We start from the raw sequence: 26,359 nt of genomic DNA, 5'->3' as shown, positions 1-26,359 counted from the left end.
AACATGAACAATGAACAATGCATTTATTACACTATTTATTAAACTTTGTTAATGTTAATGAAAATACAGTTGTTCATTGTGTACTCATGTTAGTTCATACTACATTAATGTTAACAAACACAACTTGTGAATTTAATAATGCATCAGTAAATGCTGAAATTAAGATTAATAAATGCTGTAGAAGTATTGTTCATTCTTAGTTCATGTTTACTAATGTTGTTAACTAATGTTAATAAATGGAACCTTATTCTAAAGTGTTACCTATTTAAGTTATGGCACCTACTATCAATTACTCAATAAGTACCTTGGTCCATGTTTATACCCCCCAACTTGAGTACCGCATAACAGTACGTACATAGTAAGTGTATGGAAATAGTATATGGAATGGAAAAGTATATGTAAAATAAAGTGCACCATTTTACATAAACATTACACAGGAATTACCAGTTCTTTAAATTTTGTAAGCACTGTTGTGGAGAGCAGTTTAGCATTAACAGTCCTACACAAGCAATTGAAAAACAGTCCTCTTTTTATTAGGTAAGGTTAGGACTTACCAATCATACCGTATATACCAAGTACATTTTTCCGTAGGTGCTACACATTTACCATGTACATATCATTAGTATGTACAGTAATGTCTTATTAGTTACCATATACGGATATTGTAAGGACGTGCCTGTTTGTACCCACTTGTCCGTTAAGTACTACATATTTATCATGTATATACATTAATAAGTACAGTAAAGTATCTAATTAGTTACCATGTACGGGCACTACCTGTAAGTGACTGTTGTTACCCACAGTTGTCTGTATGTACAAACTAATTACCATGCATGTACAACTGTTAAGTACAGCCGTGTTTCTTATTTTCTACCGTGTACATAGACTTCAGGTAAGTACCTTGTAACCACTATTTACCATGCATGTGCCAGGGAAGTGCACATACTGATAAATATTTTGTAGCACTTTATTTTAGTTTCAAGTAAATAACGCCAATATCTTTATTGTGATTTTGATCCATTTAATGCTTCCTTGCTAAATAATTACTGACCCCAAACTTTTAAACAGTGGGGTATATGTCAATTATGGATTATTTAGATATGTTATATAACGTTATATTAAGTAAAATTGGTGTGAGATCACTTTATAACTGAATGAGACCCAAACATAAATTGCAGCTAGTACAAGCTTAGTCTTGGATCAAGATTATATCGACAGTGAAGGTGGAGAGACATGCTGAATGTGTTTATGTCTCCTGTGGTTGATGGAATCCACATAGTTTCGTCAATGTTTTTGTATGTGTGTTATTGTTTTCAGTTCGACGAGGAGTTCAGTGCACGGCAGGAGGCGAAGGCTGACCTGCAGAAGCATGAGGAGAAAATCAAGGAGCTAGAGTCTCAGATCAACACCCTGCAGGCCCAGGTAACAACACTTGCACCATAAATTACTGTACATACTCTTTTCAAGTTCAAGTTAATTTGTATAGCGCTTTTTACGATACAAATCGTTGCAAAGCAGCTCTACAGGAAATTAAGTTTCCACAATATATTTATATATTGCAGAACCTTAATATATTTAACTTATGGCAACATTTGGTAATTCTGTATGTTGTCTGAACATCTTTTCTCAGGTGTTCGGTCATCTCAGATCATTTAAGGGTTGGATCCAGACTGAAGCTTCTGTAATTCCTAGTTACCACGGGATGTTAATCCCGTGACAGAAACAGAGAAACAAATAGAGACATAATTAGCATAGCTGCTGTTCCATCTAAGCAAAAATTATTTGTTCCAATTGTTCCCAAGCTAAAGAATAATAATAATAATGTACATTTGATCAGATATAACTGCAGTACAAGATTATAAAATGCATTATGTGAATGCTTGGCTAAAGAGATGTGTCTTTAATCTAGATTTAAACAGAGAGAGTGTGTCTGAACCCCGAACGTTATCAGGAAGGCTATTCCAGAGTTTGGGAGCCAAATGTGAAAAAGCTCTACTTCCTTTAGTGGACTTTGCTATCCTAGGTACTACCAAAAGTCCAGAGTTTTGCGACCTTAGGGAGCGGGTTGGATTGTAGCGTGGTAGAAGACGAGTTAGGTACGCAGGAGCTAAATCATTTAGGGCCTTATAGGCAAGTAATAATATTTTGTAAATGATACGGAACTGAATAGGTAGCCAGTGCAGAGACTGTAAAATTGGGGTAATATGATAATATTTTCTTGACCTGGTAAGAACTCTAGCCGCTGCATTTTGGACTATCTGTAGCTTGTTTATTGAAGATGCAGGACAACCACCTAGCAGTGCATTACAATAGTCCAGTCTAGAGGTCATGAATGCATGAACTAGCTTTTCTGCATCAGAAACAGGTAGCATGTTTCGAAGCTTGGCAATGTTTCTAAGATGGAAGAATGCTGTTTTTGAAAAATGGGAAATATGATTTTCAAAGGACAAGTTGCCGTCTAATATAACACCCAGATTTTTTACTTTAGAGGACGTAACAGTACATCCGTCTATTTGCAAATTGTAATCCAAGAGATTCTGTGTACTGTTTTTTGGTCCAATAAGTAATATCTCTGTCTTATCTGAATTTAATAGGAGGAAATTATTGGTCATCCAATCTTTTACATTTTTTTTACACAATCTATTATCGTAGTTGAGAAGTTTCATCTGGTCTTGTTGAGATATATAGTTGAGTATCATCAGCATAACAATGGAATTTTCTAATAATATTACCAAGGGGCAACATGTATATTGAAAATAGCAGAGGACCTAGGACAGATCCTTGTGGTACTCCATACTTTACTGGTGATAATTGAGATGACTCCCCATTTAAATGAACAAAGTGGTAGCAATCGGAGAGGTAGGATCTAAACCATCTTAAAGCCTGCCCTTTAATACCAGTATAGTTTTGTATTCGATCTATGAGTGTGTCATGGCCTATAGTGTCGAACGCAGCACTAAGATCAAGTAATTCTAGCAATGAGATGCAGCCTTGGTCTGAAGCAAGAAGCAAGTCATTTGAAATTTTAACAAGTGCAGTTTCTGTGCTATGGTGAGGCCTGACTGAAATTCTTCATAGAGAGAATTTTTTTGCAAGTAGGAACACAATTGAGCAGACACACCTTTTTCAAAAATTTTAGACATAAACGGGAAATTTGAAATGGGTCTGTAATTTGCCAGTTCATTAGAATCTAGTTGTGGTTTCTTAATAAGAGGCTTAATAACAGCCAGCTTGAATGGTTTTGGGACGTGACCTAAAGATAACGATGAGTTAATAATATTGAGAAGCGGTTCTTCTGCTACAGGTAACAACTCTTTCAGAGTTTAGTGGGTACAGGATCTAATAAACACGTTGTTGGTTTAGATGCACTGATAAGTTTATTTAGCTCTTCCTGTCCTATAGTTGTAAAGCACTGCAGTTTTTCTTTGGGTGCGATGAATGAAGCTGAAATACTAGACGCAGTAGAATCTACATTTGATATTGTATTTCTCATGTTATCTATTTTATCAGTAAAGAAATTCATAAAGTCATTACTATTAAACTGTGAGGGAATATTTAGATCGGGTGGCGTGTGTTTATTTGTTAATCTAGCCACTGTGCTAAATAAGAACCTTGGGTTGTTTTGGTTATTATCTATGAGTTTGCGGATATGCTCTACCCTGGCAGCTTTTAGAGCCTGCCTATAGCTGGACATACTGTTTTTCCACGCAATTCTAAAAACTTCTAAGTTAGTTTTTCTCCATTTGCGCTCAAGATTACGAGTTTCTTTCTTGAGAGAATGGGTATAACTGTTGTACCATGGCGCAGTACGTTTTTCTCTAACCTTTTTCAATTTGAAGGGGGCAACAGCTTCTAATGTATTAGAGAAGATAGTGCCCATGTTGCTAGTCATTTCGTCTAGTTCATGTGTATTTATGGGTACACAGAGCAGTTGAGATAAATCAGGCAGGTTATTTGTGAATCTATCTTTGGTGGCTGGAATAGTTCTGCCCAGACGATAACGCGGAGCCATATAACTAATATCAGTAATACGCAGAATGCACGATACAAGGAAATGATCAGTAACATCATCATTTTGAGGTACGATATCTATATCGGTAAGATAAATTCCATGCAATATAATTAAATCTAGACTAAAAAACAGACAAGATTAAAACGATGAGTGGGCCCGGTGACATTTTGCTTGACTCCAAAAGAGTTTATTAGGTCAGTAAACGCAAGTCCTAACCCATCATTTGTATGATCAATGTGAATGTTAAAATCTCCGCCAATTAGCACTTTATCAACATTGACCAATAGATCTGAGAGGAAATCTGCAAATTCTTTTAGGAAATCTGTATATGGCCCTGGCGGTCTATACACAGTAGCCAGAGCAAGAGACAGGAGAGATTTATTTTGCATATCTAACAGTGTAACATTAAGCAGAAGTATTTCGAATGAGTTAAACCTCCTGTATCCTGTTTTCTTAGTAACATTGCGAATATCACTATATATTGTTGCCACACCGCCACCACGACCAGTCTGACGGGGCTCATGTTTATAACAGTAGCTTGGTGGAGTAGACTCATTTAGACCAAAATATTCATTTGGTTTAAGCCAGGTTTCAGTCAGGAAGAGTACATCAAAATTATTATCTGTGATCATTTCATTTACAATAACTGCTTTGGGTGCGAGTGATCTAATGTTTAATTGTTTTGGTTCATTTATTTTGTGTTTTTCTGGTTTAATCACGATCAGATTTTTTCTAGATCCTGCATTAAATTTATATTTTGACCTCGCTATTCGGGGAACAGACACAGTCTGTATAGATTGGACAACGCAAGTACTTCTATCTTTTAAGTGGGTAGAACAAAAGTCATCATAGTAGTTATTTGAGAATTGGCTTACTAGTCATATGGAGCGTAGCGTCCTGGAGATGTTGTCCGACAGGAGTTCAGCTCCGACTCTGCTGGGGTACAGGCCATCAGCACGGAAAAGCCTAGGACGCTCCCAGAAAATATTCCAATTATTAACAAAGAGCAGTTTCTGTTCTTTACACCATGACAATAACCATTCGTTTAAAGCAAAACGTCTACTGAACCTTTCGTGTCCTCGTCGATACGTGGGAAGCGGTCCTGACACGATGATCGTCGTTGCGGGTGATGTGCTGCGTACCATCTCGATCCAGCCCCTGAAGTCCCTCTTGAGTGTCTCCGTCTGCCGCAGCTTGGTGTCGTTAACCCCCGCGTGCAGCACGACAGCACCGATCCTCTCGTCGCCCTTCAGGATCGCGGGTATCTGCACAGAAACATCGAGAACATGAGCACCGGGGAAACGGTGAGTGTGCACTTTACCTTCAGCTAACGTAGCACGGATGTGCTGGACGATGCAGTCTCCGACGATCACAGCATCGCGTTCCGTCTCGCGGAGGGGAGCGAAGCGGTTCTGGGTGGAGATCTCGAAGACCGGAGGCGGAGAGTTCATCGCCCTTGGCCTGGCTCGCGTCTTCCGCTGCTGGTGCACCCAGGGTCCGTGGCGTCGGAGTGAAGGACATCTGGGAAGATCGCGTCCTGGGTGCATAGGGCCTGTGCAGAGAAACACATGGAGTAGAGGTGGTGGGAGTGTTAGCAGCGTGCTGTATACTTACCCCGGACTTGTGAGCATCAGCCCGGGATGTTTCCAGCGCGGCTCTCCGCTCTCTCAGCTGGGCCTGCTTCTCCACCAGGTCGCGGATCTGCTTCTCCACGGCCTCCAACTCCAGCTGCACCGAATGCAGCTTGAATGTGTCCTCACCTGCACTCAAAGGTAGACACAAATCCGCCATTTAAGCAAGTAACAGTGAAATGATGGTAATGTGTGTGAATAGGGTATTAGCAATCTAAGCGAGATTAACGGCAGCCACTTTGCCGATGCTAACGGGCTATAAGCTAATAGCAGACTCGAGAAATCAAAATAAAACTAGTGATAACAAGGCGCTCTGATAGGTTTTGTTTTAGAATGCTATAGGGGGTATATTCACACATTATAGAAACGAAAATGATAGTGTATAAAATTGTTTTGAAAATTTTAGACGATAGAAAATAGACGATAAAGAATCAACTTGATGGAGCTCAAACTCAAAACACACAGTCACAAATCAGCGCATGCGTGTAGTTAGGTTAGAATAATAATAATAATAATAATTCAATACATTTATATAGCGCTTTTCTGCTTTTCTAAGCACTCAAAGCGCTCTACATTGTGAGGGGTGGTGTCTCCTCGTCCACCACCAGTGTGCAGCATCCACCTGGATGATGCGACGGCAGCCATAGTGCGCCAGAACACCCACCACACACCAGCTTACTGGTGGAGAGGAGACAGAGTGATGAAGCCAATCAGTGTAAGGGGATGATTAGGAGGCCGTGATGGTCAGAGACCAATGGGAAATTTGGCCAGGATGCCGAGGTCACACCTCTACTCTTTTCTTTTTTTTTTTTATTTAACCATACTATGACCGACAAGACCAGGGGACAGAGAAAACAAGAGTGAGAAAGAAAAAAAAAAAAAAATAATAATAATAATAAAAAAAAATAATAATAATAATTATAATGATAATAATAAAAAGAATAATAATAATAATAAAAAAAAAAAAGGAATTAGAGAACAAAACAAACAAAAAATAAAATTGTGGATAAAGTCAACAGAGAAGGGGGAGAGAGAGAGAGAAAAAAAAGAGAGAATGGGGGATAGAGAGAGAGAGGAAAAAAAATAACAAAAAAAAAAAAACAGACAATTTGCTTCGATACCTGCTGACAAAAGAGAAAACAACAGAAGACACAACAGAAGACACAACATCAGAGAAACTGCAGCAACAACCAACATCTGTATGAATCACAATAAATTCTAAATGTTAAATGTTATTGAGCAACACGCATAACTAATATTACAAAATAAGTTTTGAAGCAACAGCTGATCAGAACAATGTGTGTCTGTGAGCACCCGTTTTTACACCAATGTGAATGCTTGAGTGTACACCTGTGTGTGTGAGCGCGCTTGTGTTCATAAGGTTCCTCCATGTAAATGTTTAATAGTGTGTGTGGGGAACCTCTACTCTTTTCGAAAGACATCTTGGGATTTTTAATGACCACAGAGAGTCAGGACCTCGGTTTAACGTCTCATCCGAAAGACGGTGCTTTTTGACAGTATAGTATCCCCGTCACTATACTGGGGCGTTAGGACCCACACAGACCTCAGGGTGAGCACCCCCTGCTGGCCTCACTAACACCTCTTCCAACAGCAACCTAGTTTTCTCAGGAGGTCTCCCATCCAGGTACTGACCAGGCTCAACCCTGCTTAGCTTCAGTGGGCAACCAGTCTTGGGCTACAGGGTGATATGGCTGCATATGGCATCTTTTCTCCCTCATCACCACTTTAGGTTCACGAGCAGCCCCATAGGTGTGACCCATTCAGCTGCTCTGCGCTCTGTACCCAAGTGTATCAAACACAGGTTAACGCTAATGGAAGCTACCACCGATGCCATGCCCTGTGTGTTCACCTTTAACATGCATAGTTTACCCTTCCATTGGCACTGATTATACTACAGAAGAGATCTGTGCTTTGTTATACTCTCAGAGGCTTCAAATCCACTGAGGTTTCTCTTATATTCCCTTATGAGAGCTTTGTGGTTCACGTTGCCTTTATCTTACAGATCCGTGAAGCAACACGCCTACTTTTTCTGGTTTCCAGACTGCCTTTTTTCACCTCCCAACTATTCTCCAATGGCTATTAGACTAGCAAGCATTAAATTATTTGTCTCCATCATACAACCTACTTGACGCTCAGAGCTTCAGGTCATCAAATGCCCTGAAAATGAGCTATACAAGCACATTAGGATCACTAGTACTTATTTTCTGTGTTGTTAGGTCATATGAAGCAGTTTTTCTCTGTCTGCTTCAAATGGTAATGCAACTTCTAATGTGGCGGCGAAGGGAGAGACTCTGCTGATTTGGTCAAATTGAAACCTTTTTATCTTTTATCGTGAATGCAATGGTGCTCTAAGTGGGCATTTTAAGACTTTTGGGATTGTATGATTTAATAAAGGGCCAATCTCCCCCTCAAATTGTTGGATTTGATTTTTCTCAATTGCTCCATCGCAGCCTGTTCCTAGCTATTGTATCAACGCTTTGAGGGATTGCGTTACGTCTTTGGCTCTCACATCATTGCTCCTGTCAAGAAAAACCCTTAGTCCTTCTCCCGCAAAATGACTGCTATTTCCTACCAAACCCAATTTGAAACATTTTAGATTTTAGTGCTGCCTTGGGACAAAAGAAGTAGCTTGCTTGCTAGCTTATGGAGTTTAATAGGAGGGGGAAAAAAGTATCACCATTTGTGAAGCGCCATCCATGGCGTAAATAGTTTTTCAGAAACCAAATATATTGCGGTCGGAAAAGCCAGCACTTTGTCTTTCTGTTTACTTACCTCTCACCTTTTCCAAGCTCTAATGCCCCCCAGCTTCTCCCAACAAGAGCCTCCCCACCTTTAAAACGAGATGAGTTGCTGTCATTAAGGACCCTGGCAGCTTGGACCACCATTCATTCTCACAGATTTACCAAATGGGCACATTAGTGGAGGCGGAGCTAGAATGGGTTCCTCCCCATGCAAAGCAGACCATCTCAGAATCCGACACTTCATTTGTGTGCAGTCCTCACTCCTGCACTTCATCTGCCCCAAGAGCCGAATCACGGCACGTTACCCACTCTGCCTCCCTCCTTTCCTCCATCTGCCTCGTCCATTACTTTCGCAACTCCTACACATATTCTTGAGCCCAGGCCTCTCTGCGCTCTGCTCCTCATCAGTCACCATCATCCCTCCTTTTCTACACTCATTCATGCCGAGCCATATTGCGTGCACCCAATGCATCCCTCCTTACGGACACCGCAACCCGTTAATGACTGCTCACCTGCTCTCTCCCGCTTTGCTTTCCTGGACCGCAGTGTCATTCGGCTGTTGTTTTTCCCTCTGTGTCCTTCAGTCTTACCACAAGGCTATCTCCTTTCTTTTTGAAGATCAGTCATCTCCAGCACATTAACAGGTAGAGGAGCAAAGCGGAGCCGTGGAGACGCGTACTCTTTCCAAATGTGTGCTCTGAAGGCACTTTCAAAGCTTTGGCTCCAGAACATTCTTGCATCAACAGACTTCTGGAGCTTCTGGTAGAGAACATATAATGTGCTTACTAAAGAAGCACCAGGGTATTAGCATTAGAGTCTTGCACATATCCCGGTGGGTGTTTTGGCATATCTCAAAGGGATATAAACTCATAGGTTGTCATGCGCAAAGCTGACAAATTGTACCCTTTATTAGACAGCTGGTGTAAAACTCTTCTCCCACTACAGTTTCACAGTGTTGTCAGGTTGTGGGTGCAAAACACATCCCTGTGAAAACTGACTCTGCTCACCCACACTTCAACCCATTTGCTGACTTGTTTTTCTTTGGTCGTCTGGTACAGATGGGAAGTAGAACTTGGTTTTCGAAACACATTGTACTGTAAAAATTTAATTTAAATGAATTATAATAATTTTTATTTTATTTTTATTAGATTTCATAATAACAAAAGCTTCAAAATATAATTCTCTCCAAAATAAGCCTCGGTAGGTTGCATTATGTACATTTCAAGAGTTTTGAGCTGAAAAGGATGACTTTTAGACATTTTCACATTATTTTGTGCTATTAGGGTGACTGAGGTTTAAGGACAACAAAGAGATGACAGCAAAGACACGCTTATCAACAGATTTGCCTTTAACATAATTGAAGAGAGCCATTATTCAGTGGAACCAACGCAACAGCTCATGCGAAAATAATAGTCGGATGAGCTCATCAAAGCTCTGTGGTACAGAAAATTTCGGACAGCCTGAATGTGAAATGGAAAGAATAAAATAATAAAGAGCTTTGCACTTTCATTTCATGTATTTTTAAGAGTTAATGAGAGTGCATGCATTATTAGGCCTTCTGCTCAGTTGTTCTGCCAAGCCCAGTTTTAAATAAGCATGCAACCATATTCTCTCTTTTCATTTTGTGGTGGTTGGATATTTCCCCTTCTTGATTTGACTGCAGTCGGTAATTGCGTCATATTAACAGCAACAAATTGCAACACATTTCTCCAGGGTTCCTTGTCCCTTTCCTCTTGGACATTCAACAGGAAGGGAATAGTGTCAAAGATGTGGAATCGAATGGTAGCTCGCTTAATAATTCAGAACCCAAGCGATACTGAGGGTGAAATCTTTTGCAGCACCTGATAGGTTTCAGAAAGCTCTGCGGTCAGCTGTCTGTACCAACATGGGACTCGTAACATTATGGTGCAGTGCAGGGCTGGACCTGCATCTTATTGCCACTGCCCGGATGGATTTGGCAAGGAGTCTGGCAGTAATGATGCCGATAAGGACAGCACTTCGCTTGAATCATAGAGCTGGTTGCCATGTGCCCTGCGCTGTTGCCATGGTCAGTATCAGGGGACACAACTTAGCCATTCACCTTTAAAAGCTGATTCGTTTGAGATGCAGTACATGTGTACATCTCTTTTTCTCTCTCTCTTTGAGGAAACGATCACAAGGAATATGAAGACGCTGCTGTTCTTCACAATGTTCAGTGTGTTGGCTGCTGTTCTGCCCTTCATATCGTCAAAAATAAATACAGCTAAAAAAAACAAAAACAACAAAGCTTACTAAACACTAAAAACAAGCACAGCATTTCAAATGTGATCAAAGTTTTGTACTGTCTTCACCATGAAGGTATCCATCTTCTTTTCCATTACACGTCTTTAATATTTGATTCTGCCCTACGTGCAGTATGGGGAAACTGCACCATATAAGTGTATTTTAGAGGCAGTAGAGTATGCTTCCTCTGAATGAAAAGAGGCTAAGATGTTATTTGTCCCCTTTTTTATTTTCAAAAGTGGGTGCTCATAGCAAGTTCAAAGCGGGAGCAAAGCATCACTGAATCTAAGTGCTTGAGCTAAATTCACTGAGCGCATCATAAGGCAGTGAAATGATGGGAAGTACTTGAAAGGACAGGATTCCAGAAGCAACTCTAAAAGATGCACACCAACCAATTTTTACTGCATTTCCTACTCTTTTGCCTCAAACTTTTCTTTGAAATGGATGCTGTTGGAACAAAAGCCTCATGGAAATGTCTGAAGCCAATAGAGTGCAACACTCTGGTTCCAGAAGTAAAAATTATATTAATTTTATTCATAGGGGAATGGATTTTTAATGATAACTTGAAAGCCTTTAAAGACCTTTTCCCCATTCCAGTCCTATAAAACACTTAACTATTTAATAAAGACTTTTAAAAAAATCTCTACGAGCAAAATAATTTCAGAACTAAGTCCACTGAAAAAGAGGGTGGCACTGTTGCGCGCAGTTGACCTATCGGTAAGCCCCTCCCCTCGAAACGCAGACTAGCCAATGGCAGCTGAGTATCAGTTGCACGGGGAGCGGAACTCGGACATCTTTAGGTTTCAGCGCCATAGAGAAACATTGTAAGATCCGAAGCTGGCATCGGTTTGATGGGATTTATGTTCAAAAATGGAAAAACAATCGATGTGCCTGGGGTAACACTGATTCCATGTATCCTGAGAGGATGGCAATGTAACTTATTTTATTACATTTTCTGAATCCAAACAAAATAGAGCAAGATGTCCCTAAGTATTCAACCCCAATACAAATGAAGACAAAAACGTTCATTTTCTGGTTGTCCTATACTCGTTAAGTTACAATTTTCATCTGCTCAAGCAGAACGTTAATGTTATCTTGTGCTTTAGCAAGGTATCTCTGGCTAAAACTAGCTAACGTTAAAGTTAGTCAGTCCATGCTAACATACAAACCTAAATAGCGGACTGTTCTTACGTCTTGTACAGTGTAGGTCAAAAACACATAAACGAAGGTCTACATTTCAATGTCTCTCCATATTAAACTGGTTACATGTACATTAATTTAATCGTACCCTGCGATACGTGAACAGTGTTGATCCTGCATGTTGTCATCTGCGAACGTGATGACCGAAATATGAGACTCCCGCTTGCATTGTGATCTGTAAACACTTGCTTCGAGTTACCCACCGTATTTATTTTTAAATATTTTATAAATCCCTCCACGGTATATTTAATTCCCATTTGGTGGCCTTCTGTGTCCAAAACTGTGCAAAAACATAGTGGGACAAGGTTTTCACACTGCAGCTGTTATTCTAAGACAGTGAGCAACTCCGTTTGTTTGTCCGAGGGAGCAACAGTAACTAAGGGGGGGCGGGGCTTACCGATATATCAATTGTGTCCGCAACTGGTTCTGTGTGAGGGTATTTAATGATGTTATTAATTTATGAATTCACTCCTGCAAAGCTCACAACAACGAAAGTAATGAAATCCTGTATTACTTCATTAGTAGGCAAACACAGTGTTTTGATAATGTTCAAGTAGGCTGCTTGCATCCAATTTCTTGCATCATCTTCTTCAGTAAAGTTGACAGTTGGCTTTTGCCTTATTCTCCTCTTCCAGCTATGAAATCTCTCTTTGCCTTACCATTGCTCTGTCTGTCTATGTATCTGTCTGTCTGACCCTCACCTGTCCAGTTGACTAGTGAGAGAGACAAGCTAAGAGAGGCCGAGAAAAGCATCAGCGAAATAAACAGCAAGGTGGGTATTCTCCCAACCCTTCCCTCCGCCTTCCCCGCATGCTCAATGCAGCCACCCGCCAACATCTTTGAAAATCTGCATTTTTTTTATACCTTCTAACAGGTTGATCAAAGCTGTTACCTCTCACTGATCAGCCAGAGCTTTGATTTTCTGTATTGTCTCAAGACTCTCAACAGATGCTGTGCAATCATTCATTACAAATGCATGCTACACAATTAGGCCATAATCCTTACCACATATCCAGCATATAAACAGCTTGTGATAGTGAATCTCACCAAACACAATCTCTATACTGTGAATACTTCCAGTTCTTAGATGCTAGAAAGTATACAGTATGAAACAAGCAGTTTGTCTGTTCCCTTATTTTTAGGTTGCTAGCATCGTTCCCTTCCACATGAGCTACAAAAACGAGATGGAACAGGCTCCCAGAGCCAGTTCCAGCTGGAAGGGAAAATGAAACCCCATCTTTCCATTTAACTAGAGTATTGTAACCCTCAGTAGTAACCAAATCTAATTGAATTTGCCTCTTGCTCATCACAGATGAGATTGGGATGGTTTAATTGTGTGTTAGCCCTAGTTAATTACCCAAACTGTGACTGTTTCTACTCAGAGTGCCCTCCCACCTGTTGAGAGTTTAAGTGGTTGCTTGTCTGCTTGATATTGTCATGTCCATATATAACAGATAGTTTCAGACATGCTGACTGCTAATTAGTGCCACTGAATGGTATGGGAGACGGCCAGCAAATTCAAGTCAGTGGCCAGTTTAGACCTTTATCAAACCAGACTTTTGGGTCGTAAATTGCTTTTTAAGGCAAGATAAGAAGCCAAAATGAAAACAGAGGGGGAAAGGAGCCCTAAATGAAACGTTTTCCTGTGTAAAATGGGTTTTGGTTATAAAATTGGTCTAAATGATGGATATTGTTTAAAGAGAATAAGGGGTATGGCTAGAGAAAATTGTGTGCCGGAGGCTGATTAGCATTCCAGAACCGTGGCTGGAGGGTCTGCAGCACGCCACAAGCTGCCACAGAGGGCCAAAGCGATGCGGAAATGACGGTGCTCTAATTTGGCAGCTAATTTGCTTGCCATTCTCTTGTATTAAACTTAAAAGAGAAAATGGGTCACAACGGACCGGAGATTGACAGACGCATAATCATGGGACAGGGTACTCGTCAAGGGACCTCAGCTTCCTGCATGATGCTCCTACACCTTTTTAATTTCTCCTCTAATAAACAATCCACTGCCTCCATTGTGTAATCAAACACTCGGTAATGCATATAAAAATGTGGCTCGACGCATATCATTCTTCTAATCAACTGAACTGAGGCTGGAGCGCAGAGAGGGGAATTGCTTTAGAAAATGAGAAACTTTTTCACTGAGCAGTGATGAGAATGAGTTGCAAAGTAAGTTTTGAGAAGAAAAATGAGAGACAAAAATGGTTTGTAATCATTCAAAGGTCAAGTCATATCTGGACTATTGGGACTTCTAATTGAAGCATTTGCATATCATTTGTTGCTAAAGAGACTTGGAGGTATTCAAAATACCTGTTTATTCTGTTGTGAGCAGAGCAAGGCTGATTTGTCAGGACACTTACCGTCCTCTGTCTTATCAGTTACTGGATAATTGAGCCCTGACTCCTCCATAATGACTTCTCATCCTGGAGACCATCTTGTGAACTTCAGTTATCTTCAGTTGCCAGGAAAGTAAGTCAAGGAAGAAAAGTAAAGAAAAAGAAACAAGGATGGAGCAGAGAGGTCGACTGCCTGCCGCCACCAGTTGCATGAGCGTTCAAGCCTGATTACTCTTCTCATTACTGCTAAAGGTTCAGGTGGCTGCATCCTTTTCATACGCTCAATCTATTAGCAAATTACAGAGGCAATTTATATGTTAATCAAGTCTAATGGTTTACTCTCATCTGTTATGCTTTATGATTAAACGAGATGAATCAGTCTACACAAAGCGTTTTCCATATTTCATCCACAAACAAATATCGATACTGTCATCTTGTCATTCGGTGTAATCACAGTTAAGTATGTTCCATACGGAATGAATGAACGCTTATGTCATTACGTCTTAAAAACAATAACAGATGATCATCATAAACTTCAGCATGTTTGTTTCTTTTGAGTTATGCCCTCAGTGTCAATCGCTTTTTCATTCTCCACTGCTAATCTGAAACTGAAATGGCTTTTAAATTGTGTGTGTGTGTGTGTGTGTGTGTGTGTGCCAAGCTTACAGGAATCCTATGAGGCCCATAGAAATTGGTTATATATGTGCTGCTGTATAATGCCTGATCTTACCCGGAGTTAAGCTTCATTTCACCTTCTGTATCTTTGTTCAGTTTTCTGTGTACTGAATATTTCCTGCAACAGGTTTTACAATTAACTGTTCCCTGTCCTAAAGCAAATTGTGGGTTATTTTATGCTCTTCTAATGTTATGTAATGGTTTTGTAATATGTCAAATATAAATTTAAAATATGAAATATAATAATAATAATAATATAATTTCATTTAAAACTTCATTATTGTTAATACAAAAACCTTTCTTTCTTGGTTTATTGATTTATTGATTGATTGATCTCACTCTTCCTCATATTTGCATTAGTTCCCACATTTGTATTGGCACATGGAGTTGCAGACAAAATTAAATAAAATATATTTTTTTATATTTTTGATAATTAATTGATAATTAAAAGTTATTACATTAAAACATTCATTTAAGGTATGTATTCCTTAATAGATTTTTTTCAACTTCCCAAATTTTATTTGCTCACCAAATCCAATTTCTACACGCATTTCTACATGAGTGTTACTTTTGGACTCAGGATAATCTGGATGAAAAAATAAAAACCCTCTACCCTGTACCCAGATAACCGTTCCATCACATACAAATGTAGACTTGCACACATTCACTATACCACTCGTGCAATACTTGTCAAATTGCTCCTCTGAGAGCCCAAGCACTTGACAGGTGTGTACATTCCAGAAGAGTCTACCGGTCACATCGACCGACCTGCCATTTATTTATTTACATATTCAATGTGACTACCTGCCCCTCAGGAATTGCCGTGTCCCAGTTTCCCCAGTGGGAGGATCATGCGGTGGGCTCAGGCTCCTTTGAATGCTGGCCCCTACTTGGCTCTCAGGAGGCGGTGCTCTGTGCGCTAGACAGGCAGATGCTCAGTGCTTCTGAGGGAACCGGTGCCTGGAGGGAAGGCCATAGCGGCCCCAAGCCATCCGTCTGCTTTTATCAACTCTTATTTAATGCATGCGAGGAGCCCCTCCACCCCTATCTCTCCCTCTCTCTCTCGCTTTCTCAGATTTTTTTTTAGACTTGTTTTAATGCACTCTTCTAAAATTGAAAAGTCAGCTGCTGTAAACACTCTGTCTTTTATCCTCCACTCTCCTTTGCCCTTGTCTCACCCACTAGTTCTGATGGGATAAAACATGTAATGGTGATAAAAGCATGGGCCTTTGGGTGTAGAAGCTGAACAGGAGTGGTTGAGGTGAAAGTTTGGCTCACAGTGTCTCTGAATCTTTTTAATCCCTTCACAGGTTGCGGCGGGACCTGGAGCAGCTGGTGCAGTTCCTCTACCACCACCGGGGGGAATTGCACCTCCACCTCCTCCTCCACCTCCTCCACCACCACCAAGTGGAGGCATTCCACCTCCTCCGCCGCCTCCTTGTCCTGCATCTCTGGGACCTCCACCTCCTCCACCCCCACCCGGCTGCGGACCGCCACCACCTCCTCCACCTCCCGGAGGTGGCCCGCCCCCACCTCCTGGTATGCCTTTGGCTCCTTCTCCACTCGTTGTCCAGCTGCCTTATGGACTGGTGCCCAAGAAGACCTACAAACCTGAGAGTGTCATGAAGCGGGTGAACTGGTCCAAGGTAAGACAGTGAACATCTCTGGAGCTTAAATGGTTTAAAAACACACCTGTTGTGAGAACCACATAACACACTCCAAGGTCAGCAGTAAATTGCAAATAGTGGCAGTAATTTAGCCTTCCCAGCATGTTAGAGGAAGACAAGAAGAAAGGATGAAAAAGAGAGTGCGACTTTTTCAGTGGGAGTTGATGGTCCAAAAGCCTATGAGTACATGTAGCTTATTAAAAAGAGCGTTGAGCCATGAGACTCGCGACTCGCCACTCTGCCTCTCTTTCAAGATATCGGGCTGTAAAATATTTCATTAGCTCAAGTGCCCTTGTGCACACATTCTGGTCGTAATTGAATACATAATTCATTGAGTTAAAATAAACAATTAAATTATTAACAATTAAAACAATTGAATTAAAAGAAACAAAACACAAATATATAAAACAATGTTGCATAATCCTCCATCGCATTTAAATGCGATTTCTATGGGTCAACCTCTTCACATCATCTTTTTCCTTTTAACTTTCAATCGTTAATTTACCCATCGCCTTGGGGATTTTAACAGTCTGAAAACTGAATTAATTTATTTGTACTTTTTCATGCATCTGCTCGACCTTGTCTTTAACTTCTTTATGCGTCAGTGCAGAGAGGATACACTCAGTCCTTTAAAAAAAACCAACAAAAAAAACCAACAACTTTGCAACAGACTGAATTAGCAATCAAAATGGTATAAATCTGGGTTACTTAAAGGTGCGGTAAGCGATTTCTGGTAGCCAATGTTGGTATTTGAAATCACCAAAACAAACATACCCCTACCCCAAAAGGGTCTCGCCCCTAATTTAATAGCTCCACCCCATACTGTACATATGCAACCCAGGTAACGATTAGTTCTGTGAAACAAAGCAAAACCAAGTCATTATAATCAGTGATGCTATCTACATTGGATGCTGCGGTGTGACAAATCTCCGACAGAAAATTGCTGCCGCTTTTTATGATGTGCTGACACACATCACACGTCGCTTTATCGCACCCAGTGTAGGCAGACTTTAGCTGTTGTGACGGTGCGTCCGGTGTAGACACGGTGTTAGTCACCTATCGAGAAGAAACAAAGCAACCTCAGTGTCTGATCGCAGGCCTTCAGCTCCTTGAGTTTTCTCCAGTGCTGGAAAGCTGATCCGATATTTATACGGGTCCTACTTCTTGCCTTATCATTCCTCATGTGCACTGAATGCTCTTTCCTCCACATCATGAGTAGACACGCCCCTTACTGCTGATTGGCTACAAGTTTGTTGTGGTACTCGGCCCCGACTCAGTTTTCTAAAGCGTTTTTGAAAAATGACATACCCCACCTTTAAATTAGAAAAGCTCAAGAGTCACAAAGCAGGATCCATCTAGCTCCAAGGGCAACACTCCTTATTTTTGTAGTAATGCTTTTATGTTAAGCAGGAAAGTTGACTTTGTGAGGTTTGGAAAATGAGCAAAATGCAGTTATTTATAATATTATATTGTATGCTTTCCATGTTGTATTAAATACTTTTTATGTCAAAATAAATGTTTGTGGTTACCAAGGCTGCATATTTATTTGATCAAAAATTATGATATTATTGCGATCTAAAATAATCTTTTAAATACATTTTAAAATGTATTTTTTTTTAAATGGCAAAGCTGGATTTTCAGTAGGCATTACTTCAGATTTCAGTGTCATATGATCCTTTTTTTTTTTTTTTTGTAGAAACACCCCCCCCCCACGATGAATATGTTGTTTAAGCTAATAATAATAATATAATAATAATAATAATAAACTAACTGTCCCCAACATTCAAACAGTAGTGTGTGTAATAATAATAATAATAATAATAATGATCATTAATGATAATAATAAATACATTTATTTTATTTCATTTTAATATTTGCTTGTTTTTATTTTGAATAGACACTAGTCAAAAAGTATGATTATTTTTCACAAATGAATAAATAAGTTTGGCATCAGCACAGAAACTCACATATTGTAATACAGTGCTTGAGTTAAAAACTCTGTGTTCTGTTTTGTTATAAATATGTTAGGGTTAGCCAGGTTTGAAGCAGTTGCAAAATAGCTGAGCTAATAAAACATTAAATATAGAAAAATATTGAAGATTTAAATAATAGCACTCTCCGACAGACTAGACAAGGTGATGTCATGCGTGGCAATGCTTAGATCTCTCAGGTGTCATTATGCTGATGTGACGGTGATAGGTGATGGAGAGAGTGCGAGAGGATGAAAATGAGAATGTTAATCAGTTTGATTCTTGCTATTTTAAATCACCCACCAGATACCCCTCCATCTCTCACAACAGAGGAAGATAACAGTCAGACAGTGAAAGCAGCCGGCAGCAGTAAAGTCAGGAAACACTCCAGCCCCTACACTCCTCACGATCTTTGCCTTAAGCATGCAACAGACTTTCAAATAGCCACATCGGAGATTGTTGCCTGGAGGTGCTGTAATGTAATTTCTCCAACCGTTAGAACACCCACACAGGGGAGCCGCACTCCTTTATGGAAAAGTAAATGATTGCTCGGATCTGCGGCTAAGACCATTTGGATCTGCTCACTTTCTGCTCAGAGATGGGTGTAGCTGCCCAAAGCGAGAGGAAGCTACAGTATTTCTTTCTGCTGCTTGAGCGTGAACAAGGTCACCCTGGTTGAGCCTTGTGTAATTACTCTGTTTGGAGGAGTCATGGTTTTTTCACAAGTGCCCTTATGAGGCAGCGCACTAATGAGACTGTTCGTTTCTCATTCTGTCAGTCTCTCTGATTTCACTGTTCCACTTGGACTTAGTGAAATTGTAAATACGATCTGATACTGTCCAGTAATGTGGATCATCATCGAAAAAAGTAGGTGCCAGGATGAACAGCTAAATGAAACATAGGTGAATGTGTACTAATACCTTTATCAGAGTGTTTCACCATGTTACTACATATTCCTAATCCTAATAAATTACTAAACCTTATGAGGGAATAATTATATCTTGCCTAAATTAAATTCAATTATTTTATTTGGATAGCTAGGTAAGACTTTCAGGCACAGGCAGACCACTTATAATTCTGTAGTGCAGACAGCCTAAGTGAGAGGGGGTGGCGATGCTACTCAAAGCAAATAGTTCCACAATCAATTTACAGATTTATGAAAACACTTCATACAAGAATAGGCTTATTAAATAATCGAGAGACATTTCACCACATCTTTGGACTTCCTGTTTTCTGCTCTTGTCATGACATGCTGTATCATTTTCTTTAAATTATTATTGAGGTTGAGGAAATTACCATATCTCATTGATGAAATGAAAGAATGCAAACTGTTTTTTATCCATAAATCTAGTAACTCCTAGTGATGCTCACAGTTTCTAGCTATTGTATCAAGATTCTAATTATATCCCACAGATCTCTTGAAAATGGTGATATGTACAGGTATGTATATGCTGTTGGATATAGTTTTCTACCGGGTGGGCTGCAATTATACAAATTGCAACAACAATGTACACAGAGATTAAGAAAGTAATGTCTTCGCAGTTGTCATTTCATGCCAAACGTTTTTCTTTTCTTTTGGGTTTGAATGATGATGTGTTGATTGCAGTGTAAAATAAAAAAAATAAAAATAAAAACCTGATTGATACATTACACCTTGGAGTGACAGAAACTGAGGTTTAATACTGATGTGAAGAGGATGACAGGTTGTGAATCTACCTATTTAATATGCAGATCTCTGTCTGTCTACAAAAAAAATAAGAAATCAAGAAACTGTCTTCAGGCACTGACTAGTCGATTTTAAAAACGTAATTTTGCACTACAAAAGTATTTCCTTCGTCCTGGTGCTACTGTGCTTTGGAGAAACTTTACTAAAGATGTTGGTCCGGTAAACTGGAGACTGTTTTATATGTATGGAGAGTTCTTTCAATTTTCTCTCAGCAAAAGACAACAATAGCTTTAAAGTCTTAGGTTTCAAATTCTAAGCATGCCGACACCTAATTTATTGCATACACACATGTTGGCTTTGACTGTGACGAGTAGCACAGTTGAATTCCCTTATGCTAGTGCCATAATGAAGCAGAGAGAATGAGGCAGAGATGATGAGGGGAGGGGAGGAGGAGGAGGGGAGGAGGGGGGGGGGGGGGGGGGGGGGCGTTACTATATGTAAACCGTAAGAGAGAGAATTTAAACTGCCACCTCTCTCCGCTAGTTTACATCACTTTGATCCTGATTCTAATCCCACACATAAACAGAAATACACACAAGGGATGTGCAAATATTTTCTAGAATATGAACAACATATTTACCCAGAGTTGTCTGGGTAATAAGCAGATGATCAATTGTGAGGAAGTCCTAATTACATTATCTGATTAGTGGGTTTTCCTTAAGAAACATATTAGAGGTATATTAGTCATATACTGTAAAATGCATTCTTCAATTAAAAATTCAACACTTATGGTATGGAATGTTTAAAAAATGCATTACTGCATACACTACCAATTAAAAGTTTGGGCTTCATAAAAATTCATACTTCGGCAAGCATGCATTAAATTGATCAAAAGTGACATTAAAGTCTCTGTGAACTGGAAGTTGCTACTGACTTTAATATTGTAATGTATATAAAACTGAAACAGAATGTTAAATTGAGGGTGGTGTTTTATTTTAGTGCTTCTCCTCACCATCTCTCACTCACAGCAAACTAATGGTATTAAAGCAAAAACTAAACTATTATGCCTAAACTGTCAATCTGATGTCATCAAAGAATATTTTTTATTTATTTTTTTAGATTTTCTTATAGTAGATTTTAGATTACAAAGACAAACATTTTTTTTTTCAGTGGAACTTTTTAATTGTTCATTTCAACACTAACAATGTGCTCTAAAAAGAAGAAAATAGTGTAAATTTTGATTTCATGTGGACTTTAAAGACTGTTACGCTGTTGCAAAAAAAATAAAAAATTTAATTGTAACATTTGTAACTTTTTTTTTTAAAAGTTCTACTCATCAAATAATCCTGGATAAAATGTATCACATTTCTTAAGCAGCACAACTGTTTTCAGCATTAATATTAACTGTTTCCTTAGCACCAAAATCAGCAAAATTAGACTGATTTCTGAAAGACCATGTGTCATTAAAGACTTGAGTGATGTATGAATCAGGTATGCATGCTTTTGTGTATACGTGTGTGTGTGTGTGTGTGTTTAAGTGTGCAGTGGTGCTTGCTTGCTCTATTCCTGCTGGTGTTTGATGTAGTTTTTCTGTGCTTGCAGATAGTGCCCCAGGAGATGGCGGAAAATTGCTTTTGGCTCAAAGTCAAAGAGGAGCGGTTTGAGAACCCGGACATGTTCAGCCAGCTTTCACTGTCCTTCTCATCTAAATCCAGAGGTAAGGACAGTCTGCTTTGCCTCTTCCCCTAATCACATAGACACACGTAGTTTCAGCTACCCTGATACCTGCTTTTATCCATCCAAACATTGGGAAACCAATCGTCTCTGTGAAATCTTAATTATCTTCATGAAGCTGTCTCAGTTTCCACCGACTTCCCCTTTTTATGCAGTCTCTACAATCAGATTAAATAAACATTTAGCTCTGTGCCAATTAGCAGAGCTGCAGAGTTGGAAGTGTACTTTACATGTCAGCACAGAGTCAGTTTACAAAGCATCCCTCTTCTTTCACGGGAACCGTACTCTAAGCGGCTGTGGGTTTCGATAGGAGCAGAGGACAGACATGCTTGGTTAGCTTGGCTGCCTTTCTGCTTCACTGGATGCCCCCCGAGAGACAGTGAAGAAGAAAGAGAGAGAAAGTTACAGTACAGAGAGTTGCACTCTTGTTTTGGCCAGTTTGTATATCCGTTTGCTTCCCTTGTTTATTCACACTGCTGGAGAAGGATAAAGTGGATGTTTCCTTCGGCAAGGCAGTAAGTTGAACCTTTGACAGTGAGTGGCCTCGGTAGATTTTAATGCCTGTTTCATAAAGGGGCATTGCAGAGGGCCTGTCAGACATTGAGCACAATTGAAGAGTCTGCTCATGTGTGCAGCGGCGGTCAGATGATCAGTCATTGACGTGAACTGATCTGAGAGGAGATTGACCGCGGCCTGTGGAGTTTGCTAGCGTTAGCCCACTGGCAGAGCTCCAGATAACTCCTCTTATTCTCCAGTATCGACATTAAATCTGCCTGTTAAACTCCATCCAGCAACACTTCAAGCATAATGTGGTGGTTTAAGACGTGCAGAAGTGCATATGACTCTTGAATATAACCTCTGCTGATTACTACTGGGGTTTGTACTTCCTCTTCTGAGACGCTGACAAAAGCACAGCCTGTTCCTGTGTAGTCAAGCACCTTTTTTAGATATAATTGTGTTTAGGTTTCAGTCGTCTACACTTTGTATTGTTTCTTTAGTTTTTCTCTGCAAAGGTGTAGGTTTTATAAGTAAGAGTTGAAGAGTTCCTCAGGGACTCATCTTTGGCTCAGTTCCTATCAATTACGCCTGAAGCGTACCCACTGACTCTACTCTCCCCAGGTCTGTTTTCTGAACCCTAACTGAACGTCTTCATGAATGAAATATGCTTTTCTGTGTTTGATAGTTGCAGCAGTTCTTTTAAGATGAAGCTAGAATTCAAAAACTCAAGCTTTGAAGTGAGTAAGATGTGATTTGGACCCATTCTGGGAACTTTCACACAACAAGTAGAACCTTACTTCCTCATACCACTTTTAATTCAAAGATTATTAACCAATGGTAAACCTCACCGCTCCAAGCGAGTGGAAGGGAAGAGATAGTGATGTTATACCATTGGTAATCACACTGACTTTGAACTGTCTGCCATCTGATGAGTGTACTGCCAAGACAGCATCTCTAAAATATACTTTCACGGCACCATTTGGAGGAGGTGGTAGGTGGTGTCTTCACCCTGTCTCCAGCGTTTTTTGAGACTAGGTGCAGCTGGCAGTCTCCAGGGATGAATTACTTTATAAGGCTTTGCAGATGCTCGCTTTTGCCTCACACTATAAATCCTCATAGCAGAGCTGGCAGAGCAGTCTTTGGTCAAGCTTTGATTAATTTGTCTGCGCAACTGCCGGTTTATGTAGTGGTGAGTGTGGTCTGCTTGAAAGTGCCAGGGAAAAGCGTTCGCAACGACTCGCTTACAGCTAAAGCGTTTATCTGGAGACCGCCAAGTAATGAACAATGAGTCAAGGAGGTGTAAACGCGTTCTTGCCCTCTTTAAAGTATACAAAACGGTCCTCTGTTATCTAGTTTTCCCCCAGTGTTAGTCTTACTGGTGTTTGAGATTTGGTATTGATAGCTGCTCTATTTCACATTCCTCTTTTCCTTTATGCCGCAGCATCTCTATCTCCCCCACTGCTCAAAGGGCCTGGTGTTAAATAGATTTTAACAAAACAAGGATACAGTGATCAACAGGGATTTTAGATCTATGTCTTTCAAGAGATCCAGACTCCTACAGTATTGAAAAGTAGACTTTTTTGAGCTTCTGAGGAATAGGGCCAAACTACAGACAGAATGTCAGTTAAAGCAAGTGGGCATTTCATTATGTAATGATGAAATTGATATTATCACCTCAGCAATATTTATTTATTTACTTATTTGTTTGAACAATATACACATACTGGCATATTTTTATTAATGTCCTCTAGTTACAATGAATCATTCTGCTGCAAGACCCTTGTCAGTCTATTCATTTGAGTTACCAGAGCAGCAAAATAATAATAAATAAATACAATGTGTACACAATTATACTAACATTTACAGTGGTGTGAAAAAGTGTTAGCCCCCTTCCTGATTGTTTATTTTTTTGCATGTTTGTCACACTTTAATGTTTCAGATCATCAAACACATTTAAATATTAATCAAAGATAACACAAGTAAACACAACATGCAGTTTTTAAATGAAGGTTTTTTCAACAAAATCCAAACCCACGTGGCCCTGTGTGATAAAATGTTTCACACAGGGCCAATCCAATCCAGGGTGGTGGTAGTGTGATGGTCTGGGGCTGTTTTGCTGCTTCAGGACCTGGAAGACTTGCTGTGATAAATGGAACCATGAATTCAGCTGTCTACCAAAAAATCCTAAAGGACAATGTCCGGCTATCTGTTCGTGACCTCAAGCTGAAGCGAACTTGGGTTCTGCAGCAGGACAATGATCCAAAACACACCAGCAAATCCACCTCTGAATGGCTGAAGAAAAACAAAATGAAGACTTTGGAGTGGTCTAGTCAAAGTCCTGACCTGAATCCTATTGAGATGCTGTGACATGACCTTAAAAAGAGTTTCATGCTCGAAAACCCTCCAATGTGGCTGAATTACAACAATTCTGCCAAGATGAGTGGGCGAAAATTCCTCCACAGCGCTGTAACAGACTCATTGCAAGTTATCACAAACGCTTGATTGCAGTTGTTGCTGCTAAGGGTGGCCCAACCAGTTATTAGGTTTAGGGGGCAAGCACTTTTTCACACAGGGCCATGTGGGTTTGGATTTTGTTTTTCTCTTCATAATAAAAAACTTCATTCAAAAACTGCATGTTGTGTTTACTTGTTATCTTTGATTAATATTGAAATTTGTTTGATGATCTGAAACATTAAAGTGTGACAAACATGCAAAAAAATAAACAATCAGGAAGGGGGCCAACACTTTTTCACATCACTGTATATAGGTCTAGCACATTATTTTGAAACCTGTTTCAGATGTTGCAATCTAATTAAAATATTTGGTAGGTTTGGAACTTTTGGAAGCTATGCAAGTTTTATCTAAAACTTCTCCCATCAATGTAGAAACACTTGGAACTGCTCTGTCAGACTGGTTAAATTATTGATAACATTGTGAATCCAGTAAAGCTCAGTCAAAGGCAGACCACTTTTTAAGCTTGTCTTCAGGAAATCAAACATCTAAATGCTCACAGACTTTGATGTCAAACAGAATAATAGTTTTTGTTGATCAGCCAGTTTTTGTGTTGTTGTTGGTGTCTTCTTTGAGTGTGGACTAAAATTGTGGTATGTGGTATATACAGTAAAAATGCTGTATATCTTTAGTAAAAAAAGTAAAACAAAAATAGTATTATAGACCCAAAACTCGGAAAGTAACAATTTAAATAGCATGATTTGAATAAAAAATTTGATCAATATTGTATATTTCCAGAGTCATGCTTCGTCCCATTGAGGGCAGTTTGCTGTGCATTGTTTGACCTCAGTTTGAGAGCGACTTGTATATAGAAAATACTCACTGCTTAACTGGTTTAATCAATGGCCTAACCCTTGCAAATATGATCAGGGCTTGACCTTTTAAGAAAAAACCCTAGTGTTCTGTGCCCTTTCATCCAAATCATAGTCTTGGAGATTTTGCATGATTGTCGACAGTCAACTTCTGTCAATACATGCCTTAGAAGCCACGTTATTTTTTTCAGAAATGCAGTTTAAACCTCATTTAAATCCTCTTCTTTGTCAAATTCCGATTTTATTGTAATGTTGTTTTCCTTGTAGCCACAGTTGCTTGGCCTTTCCACCCCCTCTATCTCACACTCTTATTCCCTATTTCCCCCAGACTCCCTTCGCTTGGTGGTATCAATCAATGGTTCTGCTTGTGTTTCTGCTTGGGGGATCAAATCGGATACACTGGTGGATTGAGTATGTGGCATGGCCTACTGCATTTGAAAAGCAATTCAACGCCTCTGCTTTTATTTGCCGTTGAAATAAGATGGATGGTGGAAAAACATGCTCCTCCTCTTGCCCTAATAGGTTTTCTTCACCGCTAACATCCGCTCTCAAGAAAATAGAAGTCTGACTTTTCGGCACGATGATGACATGCATTGCTTGTTGCTTTTGAAATATAAACC

The 26,359-nt window shown here is 39.7% G+C and overlaps 1 protein-coding gene across 4 annotated transcripts in view; it reads left to right on the top strand.

The window, feature by feature from the left end:
• LOC306853180 (protein diaphanous homolog 2-like) overlaps nucleotides 1–26,359 on the top strand; it is a 446,875-nt gene that overhangs the window by 152,249 nt on the left and 268,267 nt on the right. For 3 of the 4 annotated variants that reach the window (XM_079390392.1, XM_079390393.1, XM_079390390.1), the window contains exons 17-19: nucleotides 1,318–1,422; nucleotides 16,192–16,527; nucleotides 21,787–21,901. In XM_079390392.1, coding sequence (XP_079246518.1) covers nucleotides 1,318–1,422; nucleotides 16,192–16,527; nucleotides 21,787–21,901 — 556 coding nt within the window. Of the gene's footprint in view, nucleotides 1–1,317; nucleotides 1,423–12,576; nucleotides 12,640–16,191; nucleotides 16,528–21,786; nucleotides 21,902–26,359 lie in introns of all 4 variants that reach the window. The other variant, XM_079390391.1, reaches the window with a different exon arrangement.

Source organism: Barbus barbus (genome assembly GCF_936440315.1).
Source record: "Barbus barbus genome assembly, chromosome: 33".
NCBI lineage: Eukaryota > Metazoa > Chordata > Actinopteri > Cypriniformes > Cyprinidae > Barbus > Barbus barbus.
Note: the sequence above shows the minus strand (reverse complement) of the source record. Positions and strands in the feature narration are given on the sequence as shown.